The sequence below is a fragment of the Culex quinquefasciatus genome, chromosome 1 (assembly GCF_015732765.1).
Source record: "Culex quinquefasciatus strain JHB chromosome 1, VPISU_Cqui_1.0_pri_paternal, whole genome shotgun sequence".
NCBI lineage: Eukaryota > Metazoa > Arthropoda > Insecta > Diptera > Culicidae > Culex > Culex quinquefasciatus.
This window is the reverse complement of record NC_051861.1, coordinates 16,591,345-16,601,924: the sequence shown is the minus strand read 5'-3', so window position 1 is coordinate 16,601,924 and position 10,580 is coordinate 16,591,345. Positions and strand designations below refer to the sequence as shown.

The window sequence follows — 10,580 nt, the reverse complement described above, 5'->3', positions numbered from 1 at the left end:
TGGCGTTCACCATTCGAACGCCATTTTCGCTTATAAATCTGGATAAGAATTCCCTGATAACCCACTTAGCTACAATCTGAACTTTTCAAGGACCACTTTTACTTAGAGCTACTTCAAACAGTCTTGCACTGCTAGTTGTTTACTAAACCCAGCCACACTTTCTAAGGAACGGAGTCAAGTAGCAATCACGCACAGCTCTCAATGAAACGTGCGAAAAATTATCCCTTCTCATTCAAATCGCACGCTCGAGGGATTGAAGAGACTTATCGTCTATCACTTTGAATACTCAAACATTCATCCCCTGAGGGATTACACTAATGAGTCCTCCTCCACTTAGCTTGAAAAATCCACCTCTAACTGCACCTAATCGCCGGTAGTTAGACGAGCTATATAATGGCCACCACGGCGCGGAACCCGGTTTAGTCTACCGCTGGATCATCCAGAACTTCCGCGATGCTGCTCCTGCCAGCGCTCAGTCCCAGCGTGCTGCTGTGGTCGTTGGCCGCCGCCCTGCTGTTGTATCGGTTCTACCGGTTCCTGTACGACCGGCCCCAAACTTCCCGAAAGGACCTCCCCGGTTACCCCTGGTCGGCGGATACGGCATCATGCTGATGCTCAACTACCGCCACATGCACAAAGCGGTGGACAGTTTGTGCCGGTACTACGGAACGAAAATTCTCGGCATCTACCTCGGAAGCTTCCTGGCGGTGGTCGTCCATGACTACGACATTGTGCGCGAGGTGATGAACCGGCCGGAGTTTGACGGTCGCTCGGACATGTTCCTGAACCGGTTGCGCGAGCGGAACTTCCTCCGGCGGGGCATCTTCTTTACCGACGGGGCCAAGTGGAAGGAGCAGCGTCGGTTCGTGCTGAGACACCTCCGCGATTACGGCTTCGGACGGCGCTTCCAGGAACTGGAGGAGGTCGCACGGGATGAAATCCGAACCCTGCTGGAAACGATCCAGTACGGGGCCAAGTGGGAGCACGAGAAAACGTTTGCCGTGGAGGGCGGAGGGTACGCGTTGTGCGCGGAAGCATTCTTCGGATGTTTGGCAAATCTGTACCTGCAGGTTATTTGCGGCGAGAGATTCCCGCGGCAGGAGATGGGCGTGCTGTTTGAGTGAGTATTTATTTTTAACAAGAGAACACTTTCTACACCTGCAGCAGCGCGGCTTCACTTCGAGAGGACAAAGTGCACAGACTGGTAGTAAATTGGTACTGAGAGAATAAATCTTGATTTGTCCGAGATCATTATTCTCAATAGTTCATACGAAAAACCAAGGTCATCCATAAACAAAGTTTGTTCTTATCGGGAACCCGAGATCCTTGACATAAAGAATCTGAGCCTTTACTGTATTGACCTTCACGGATGAATGAATATGGTAGTTTGCTAATACGGCCTCGCCAATTAATGTGATGAACTATTCCCTGGGCATTCAATTCAAGGGAACAACACCCTTCCGGATCTTAGAACTTTTCACTTTCGTGAACAGATAACGTGCAGCACGTGCAGGGATGATACAATACCTTCCCTTTACTAAACAATCGAAGCCAGAACTCCAGATCTTTCGTCATAAGGGGGAAATGTTTTTTCTTCGTATTTGCATAAAGATGGTGATACAAGCGGGTTGCAGACTGGATTTCGTCATGTTTATGTGGTAATTGTCAAGCTTAGGTTGCTTAAAAATTGATTGAAAAGAATGATAACCAATTCAGAGCAGCAGGGCTGCGGAGTCGGGTCATATTTTAAGCGACTCCGACTCCAGCTTTCTGGGATTAGTCGACTCCGACTCCAGCTCCGGCTTTCAGATCCAACCGACTCCGACTCCAACTCCGGCCCACCAACTCTAGCCGACTCCAACTCCGACTCCAGCTTTCAAAAAATGGTTGGCTCCGACTCCGACTCCAACTCCACAATTTTTTAAATATTTCAAAAGTTAGTATTATTTCGAAAACATTGATAAATAGGAATATTAAAAAACTCTCGAAGTGGAAAAAACCGGAAAGAATTTTCTAGTTTTACAAGTTTTTGACGTTATTGAAAAAAATAATAAAAAACGCCAGTTTTGAAGGCATTTTCAGAAGAACAGTTTGGTAAGTAAATTGGGATTTACTTACTTAACCTCAAATTTTAATTAAATTGATTAAAAGCTAAAATATTAAATTGTTATTTTTTTAAAGAAAAGCTGGCCCTAATGATTGATTAAACATATAAATACAATTTGCTCACTTTTAAGTTGACATTCATAAGAAACACAGTGACTATCATAGTCACCTTGTATTTTTAAATAACAATTTTAAACGAAACTATTTTTTAAAGCTCCATTGAAATTTTTAAGACGTACATGGACATCACGCCAAGGCTGAAGAAGTTTATTATTAGAAACCAATGTATCTAAAAAAATCTTCGTGGTAAGAACGCTTAAGGGTTCCTTTTCAAATATCCGTGACCTAGATAATATTTTACCTCGGAATTTTGGATTTATTTGAATTTTAATTTTTTTATATATTTAAAAGGAGGCGCACGATACTTCTTGCATCTTCACCTAAAACGAAGCTTTATGAATGGTCGTGCGCCTCCATGAAAATATATGAAAAAAAACTTAGAATTGGATAAAAAACAAGAATCCCCAGGATAAATATCTTTTAGGTCACGGATATTTTTTTAACTTGAAATCCTGTCCTATCCTGAAATCTTGAGATTTGTTCAACGATAATTTGCAACAATATCAAAATAAGGAGATATCTCAGACGATTTTAATTTTGTGTACAAAGTTATTGTGTGGCGTGATACACCCTGTTGCGGTGAATGCGAACGCACTCCATTGGATGTAGTCGAATAAGCCCCTCGTACGCTGGGCTCGACGCAGCCAAGCGCTGACAGCGCATGGACGCAGCCACGCGAACGGTTCGGTGACAGCTGGCAAAGCAGGTCCAGCTCTCGTCCTCTTTCCTCGAGCGACGCTCGGCCAGATCGGATGTCAGTCCGCACTGGTCATCCTCGGCAGACGATTTCCCGGGCGGAATCTGGTCTCACACATTGGCGACCGTGACGGAGTTGCATTTTTATTTGCAATTTAAAAGAATCTGCGGGAAATCGTCTGCCAAGGAAAGTGGAAAAGTAGGGAAGTGTGTGAGGAAAGTTGTCGAAAGAAGGTTTTGGCAATTTTGTTTTCATCGTAAGTAGAGTGTGGCAAGTGGACAAGAATCGGTGAAATAAAGATTTGTGGTTGTGTGCGGAAGTTTGCTCAATGGTTAGAGCAAGTTTTTGGTGGAATTGAATTTGACAGAAAGTCAAATCATTTTCGAAAATCGCGTTGGGCACGGTGGGCCGATGGGCCTGCCGTGGTAAATAGCCTGGAAGGCCGCGATTGGAGGAACATCTTGTCGCGTTGGGCACGGTGGGTCAGATTGACCCGCCGTGGTAAATAGCCTGGAAGGCCGCGATTGTTCCAAGAAAAAAGAATCGCGTTGGGCACGGAGGTCAGATGGGCCTGCCGTGGTAAATAGCCTGGAAGGCCGCGATTGGAGGAACACGTTTTCGCGTTGGGCACGGTGGGTCTGATTGACCCGCCGTGGTAAATAGCCTGGAAGGCCGCGATTGTTCCAAGAAAAAAAGAATCGCGTTGGGCACGGAGGTCAGATGGGCCTGCCGTGGTAAATAGCCTGGAAGGCCGCGATTGGTGGAACACGTTATCGCGTTGGGCACGGTGGGTCTGATTGACCCGCCGTGGTAAATAGCCTGAAAGGCCGCGATTGTTCCAATAAAAAAAAAGAATCGCGTTGGGCACGGAGGTCAGGTGGGCCTGCCGTGGTAAGTAGCCTGGAAGGCCGCGATGGGTGGAACACGTTATCGCGTTGGGCACGGTGGGTCTGATTGACCCGCCGTGGTAAATAGCCTGGAAGGCCGCGATTGTTCCAAGAAAAAAAGAATCGCGTTGGGCACGGAGGTCAGATGGGCCTGCCGTGGTAAGTAGCCTGGAAGGCCGCGATTGGTGGAACACGTTATCGCGTTGGGCACGGTGGGTCTGATTGACCCGCCGTGGTAAATAGCCTGGAAGGCCGCGATTGTTCCAAGAAAAAAAGAATCGCGTTGGGCACGGAGGTCAGATGGGCCTGCCGTGGTAAGTAGCCTGGAAGGCCGCGATTGGTGGAACACGTTATCGCGTTGGGCACGGTGGTTCTGATTGACCCGCCGTGGTAAATAGCCTGGAAGGCCGCGATTGTTCCAAGAAAAAAAGAATCGCGTTGGGCACGGAGGTCAGATGGGCCTGCCGTGGTAAGTAGCCTGGAAGGCCGCGATTGATGGAACACGTTATCGCGTTGGGCACGGTGGGTCTGATTGACCCGCCGTGGTAAATAGCCTGAAAGGCCGCGATTGTTCCAAGAAAAAAAAAGAATCGCGTTGGGCACGGAGGTCAGATGGGCCTGCCGTAGTAAGTAGCCTGGAAGGCCGCGATTGGTAGAACACGTTATCGCGTTGGGCACAGTGGGTCTGATTGACCCGCCGTGGTAAATAGCCTGGAAGGCCGCGATTGTTTCAAGAAAAAAAGAATCGCGTTGGGCACGGAGGTCAGATGGGCCTGCCGTGGTAAGTAGCCTGGAAGGCCGCGATTGGTGGAACACGTTATCGCGTTGGGCACGGTGGGTCTGATTGACCCGCCGTGGTAAATAGCCTGGAAGGCCGCGATTGTTCCAAGAAAAAAGAATCGCGTTGGGCACGGAGGTCAGATGGGCCTGCCGTGGTAAGTAGCCTGGAAGGCCGCGATTGGTGGAACACGTTATCGCGTTGGGCACGGTGGGTCTGATTGACCCGCCGTGGTAAATAGCCTGAAAGGCCGCGATTGTTCCAATAAAAAAAAGAATCGCGTTGGGCACGGAGGTCAGATGGGCCTACCGTGGTAAATAGCCTGGAAGGCCGCGATTAGTGGAACAGGTTATCGCGTTGGGCACGGTAGGTCTGATTGACCTGCCGTGGTAAATAGCCTGGAAGGCCGCGATTGTTCCAAGAAAAAGAATCGCGTTGGGTACGGAGGTCAGATGGGCCTGCCGTGGTAAGTAGCCTGGAAGGCCGCGATTAGTGGAATATTTTATCGCGTTGGGCACGGTGGGTCAGATGAGCCCACCGTGGTAAATAGCCTGAAAGGCCGCGATTGTTATAAGATAAGATTGAGTTGCGTTGGCACGGTAGGCCGGTTTGACGTGGTAATCTGAAATGCCGCTATTGTTGTTACTATTTTAGCTATAAACTATAAAGCTGTGATAGGATGTTATTGATACGCTAAGCAGTGAACTTTTAAGCGTAAACTTGGGCTAGAAGGTAGCGAAGAATTGCGTTTCGAGAAAATGTGTTAGAATTATGAGAACAAGCATAGTTGTATAAAGAAGGAACCAAAAACAGCGAGAGGGAAATAGAGAGGAAGATAGAGAGAAATGTAGGGAGAGTAAAATGTAGAAATAGCGATAGACAAAGGTAGAGAGAGAGATAGACAAAGGTAGAGAGAGAGAGATAGACAAAGGCAGAGAGAGAGAGATAGACAAAGGTAGAGAGAGAGAATGGAAGATAGAGAGAGAGATAGAGAAAGGTAGAGAGAGAGAGAAAGGAAGAGAGAGAGAGAAAGGAAAGAGAGAGAGAGAAAGGTAGATAGAGAGAGAGAAAGGTAGAAAGATAGAGAAAAGCTAGATAGAGAAATGTAGATAGAGAGAGAACGAGAGAGAGAGAGAAATGTAGATTGGCAGCAATATTTGGGTGTCCGATTATGTATGTTTACATTCCCGCAGTAGTAATTTTTTTTTTTTTGATCTTTTAAGAGATTGATGATGTTTATCTGATGCTTATTATTTAATCTTGTATAACTGAGAGTTTAAGAGAAATATTGGATAGGTTTGAATATCGCGGCATATTTCATGAACTACCACTACATTATTGGGCTTGCTCTAAAATTGGCCGAAAAGCTTTAATGCCGAGATGGGAAAACAGTTGACCGAGTCATGGACTAGCAGCTAAAGACCGAGCCGATTGTAGACCAAAAGAAGTATGTGGCTTAACACATGTAAGATTTTGTTTTTTTTTATGGAGAAGAGGAGAGATGTGTGGCGTGATACACCCTGTTGCGGTGAATGCGAACGCACTCCATTGGATGTAGTCGAATAAGCCCCTCGTACGCTGGGCTCGACGCAGCCAAGCGCTGACAGCGCATGGACGCAGCCACGCGAACGGTTCGGTGACAGCTGGCAAAGCAGGTCCAGCTCTCGTCCTCTTTCCTCGAGCGACGCTCGGCCAGATCGGATGTCAGTCCGCACTGGTCATCCTCGGCAGACGATTTCCCGGGCGGAATCTGGTCTCACACAGTTATAAACAAAATGCGCATGTTGAGTTCCAAGCAACAGATTGTTGTAATCGTAGAAGAGTTATCCTGTCAGTGATTTTTTCGTTTTCGATTTCCATAAATAGTGATTATTATTTATATTTTTTGATGTACCTCGTAACTTTTTTCCTGAACATTGATTTACTTAAAACCACCAAGACATTTACTATCGGGGTATAAGATGACTGTGTGTGTACTTTTTTCAGAAAGAACTAGATTAAATTTGGTCAAATTTGAGTTTAAAGGGTACATAAATATTGACAAAAGGATGCAGTCAAAAATAAATTAAATATTTCTGACTACAAAACCAATTATGTTATGATGATACTACATACTTGGGTAAGAGCTGTTTAACAGGTTATCATTTAGTGAAAAAAAATAAAAATGGCAACGCAGCGCATGCAACTTAAACAAAATTAAAAATATAAGAAGTTTTGTTAATTAATCTGTTTTATAGCAAATACTTAAAACTAAAAAATAAACATATTTTTTGTTGAATTTAAGATAACTCCGACTCCAACTCCAACTCCGGGTAATAAGAAATTTTCGGCTCCGACTCCGACTCCGACTCCAGCTAATAAAATTTAGCCGACTCCGGCTCCGACTCCGACTCCAGCTGTTCGAGATTTTACGACTCCGACTCCAGGCTTCCCAAAAAGACCCGACTCCACCGACTTCGGCTCCGACTCCGACTCCGACTCCACAGCCCTGCAGAGCAGGACAGGCAGCACTATGGAAGCCATCTATTGCCAGCCGCTCCCATTTCCACCATGCACCGGATGATGATGTTTTTTTCTTTTGATTTTCTGATATTTTCAAAAAAAAAATTAAATTTAAATTTATCCAGATCAGCTAAACAATGCCTCCAAATTGGCTGTTCATAATTGTGGGATGTTATTGAGCCTCCCACAATTCTGGAACACATGAATTTAAATCATAATTTCCAAGATAGTTTCACAAAAAAAAAGTTATCAGACCATTCATAAATACTAAGCTTGAGTTTGATAGGTTTCAGTGAGTGAAGTCATCATTTTGTTATAAAGTGAGTACTCCTGGAGAGAACCAAAGTTTTTTTTTTACATCCGTAAGAAAATAGTGTTCGAAATTTGTGGATTTCAAGGGTCAATGGTGACTTAATATAAAGCGACAAAAATAACAGTTAGTTGATACATCAATTGAAAGACCACAAGAAAAGCTTTCACAATCGATTTTCTATGATTTTTATGATTTAAGATTGAGAAAATTGGTAATTTAAGCTTTCAGCTTTCCGGGCATGGCTCAGTCATAAAGCTAAATAAATCAAATAATTTTCCATGCAACTAAAAACAAAAAAAAAACGTCGAGGCATAGGCAGAGGTATTCTCAGATTCCTAAGAGCATTTCGCATCTAAAATAAAACAAAATTTTAACTTTCCAGAACCGCTTATTATGCGCAGCACTTCCAGCAGAAGGGAGACGATTTCGGAACCATTCTCAGCTACGTGACCTGGTTGAAGGTAATTTAGAAATAAATGTCCTTAAGTTCTTTTTTTAATTAATTATTTTTTTTTTTCATAGGACTACTTCCCAGAGGCAACAAACTACCGCGTGCTGCGCGAGGCCAATGCCAAAATGAACGACCTGGTCGAGTCCATCATAGAGCGGTACCAGAAATCGTACGAGGAAGGCCACATCCGGTGCTTCCTAGATCAGTACATCCGGGAGATGAAAAAGTGCGCTCCGCTCGAGGGACAGTCGTTTACTTTTCAATGTGAGTTGGTTCTGCCTTCCTCACCTTACTGAGGAAAGGCTATAAAATCACTCGAAAACTGAACTTCTCAATTAGACCTCCTAGACCCACCTTCATGTATACCTATCGACTCAGAATCGAATTCTGAGCAAATGTCTGTGTGTGTGTGTTTGTAGGAATGTGGGTCTGTGCACCAAAAAATATGCACTCGATTATCTCAGCACTGGCTTAACCGATTTGGACCGTTTTGGTCTCATTCGATTCGTCTTGGGGTCCCATAAGTCCCTATTGAAAATTATGAAGTTTAGTAAAGTACTTCAAAAGCTATGCTAAAAAAACGATTTTGACTAAAGTCCGGAAGATTGTAAAAAGGGTGGTTTTTGTAAGAAACCCCAGCATGTTATACATTTTTAGAAAGGTATTTCAAACGCGACCAATACATTGAAGATCTGACAACCCTATCAAAAGTTATTAGCAATTAAGTGTTATTTATGCACTTTTTGGAAGCCGGATCTCAGATATCACGATGAAAACGTTGTCCGGATCTATCAAGCAACCCGTCGTTGAACAGGTAATCAAAAGACCTTTCCAACGGTCCAAAACATTGAAGATCTGACAACCCTATCAAAAGTTATAAGCACTTGAGAGTTATTTATACACTTTTTGGAGGCTAGTTCTCAGATATTTAGATGAAAACGTATTCCAAATATATCATGAAACCTATCTTTGGATAGGTAATTTAAAGACCTTCCCACGAGCGTGTCTATTTTGTATAGCATTACCCTTTGAATGAGAGGAAGGCACCAACCACCTAAGGGTGGATTAAGTAACGTTTTTGCCTTCCTCACCTCACTGAGGCAAGGCTATAAAATCACTCGAAAAATGAACTTCTTAAATACGACTCCTAGATATACCTTCACGTATACCTATCGACTCAGAATCAAAATCTGAACAAATGTCTGTGGGGATGTGTGTAGACATGATGTTTTTTCCACACGATTATCTCAGAACTGGCTGAACCGATATTAGCCGAATCCGCCTTATTCTGTTCGTTTTGGGGTCCCCTAAGACCCTATTAAATTTTATTCTGTTTAGTTAAGTATTTAAAAAGTTATGCCAAGAAAATTATTTTTGTAGATACAAAAAACGCCATATGCGAAACGCCCGGTTGCCACATTGTTTCAAATGAGAGTCTGCATGTTTTCTGGAAAAGTCTGTATCAGGTATATATTTTTTTCATAAACTTATTTTCATTATTACTTTATAAATGTGAGGAAGGCACCACCCACCTAATGGTGGATTAAGGAACGTTTTTTTTTTATAAAATTTAATGTATTTTTCAAATATCCCATTTATTTTTTCCTAAAGATGATCAACTGGTTATGATCCTGGCGGACTTTCTTCTACCCACGTTTACCGGAACGGCCTACCAGCTGTCGATGCTGCTCGAGCGAATGATCCTCAATCCGCACGTGGCAGCCAAGGTGAAGCAGGAAATCGACAACGTTTGTGGCCGTGGCCGTCTTCCAACGCTGGATGACCGCTGCCAGATGCCCTACACCGAGGCGACTCTGCGAGAAGAGCTGCGCATCGACACGCTAGTTCCTTCGGGAGTGGCCCACGTGGCCCTCGAGAACACCACCCTGCGGGGATACAACATTCCCAAGGACACGGTGCTCATGATTGCCCTCGATGCCATTCACCATCAAGAGGACGTATGGGGAGATCCGAACAACTTCCGGCCAGAACGATTCTTGGATGTCGGAGGACTCTCGCTGGCCAAGGACCGTTCGATACCGTTCGGAGCCGGGAAGCGATTATGCGCTGGAGAAACCTTTGCACGGAATTCAATGTTTCTGATGTTTTCCGCTCTGATGCAGAACTTTGACATCAAGGTACGGCCCGGAGATCCACTGCCGGATGTTACCAAGCGGTTGACCGGAGTGGTCATCTCGTCGGAACCGATTTGGCTCAAGTTCGAGCCGAGATAGGCCAAACTTCGAATGTAAAAAGTACAAAGAGTTGTCTTACCTTGTAGTCAGCAAAATGTTGCTTCTGGAGCTAGAATCACGATATTTCACTAATAAAGTGTATTATTAAAAAACTTTTAATTTGATTCTTCCGTTTTATTCACGAAATTTCACTAATCATCAGCGAAACCCCCGGCATTTAGCGCTTTGAACTGTTTTCCAATCTTTGCTTTGTTTGTACCTCTCCTTTTCGTAAACAAATCAAATTCTTAAAGCAGTCAGTGGCACTGGACGTTAAGGTCGAACGATTTACATAGTTTTAATGATTAGTTAAAAAAATAATTTAATTAATAAATATATTAAAATAAATAATAAATTCAATTTTTTCTTAATTGGGTCCTAAAATGAAGCTTAGATGGCTGATATTATTGTTTACAGCGATAAAGCTTACTTTTCTGAGTACAATGACCCTTTGTACGACCACAAAGAGTTGAAAATGGATTTTTAAATCAA

General features: G+C 43.9%; 1 protein-coding gene across 1 annotated transcript; it reads left to right on the top strand.

Moving 5' to 3' along the window:
• The first annotated feature begins 412 nt into the window (after nucleotides 1–412).
• Nucleotides 413–10,208, top strand: LOC6051152 (probable cytochrome P450 304a1). The gene is given in 5 exon segments (XM_038259598.1): nucleotides 413–550; nucleotides 553–1,120; nucleotides 7,786–7,864; nucleotides 7,926–8,118; nucleotides 9,466–10,208. Coding segments are annotated over 5 exon segments (1,560 nt in total). The 5' UTR covers nucleotides 413–453; the 3' UTR covers nucleotides 10,089–10,208.
• The last annotated feature ends 372 nt before the right edge of the window (nucleotides 10,209–10,580 follow it).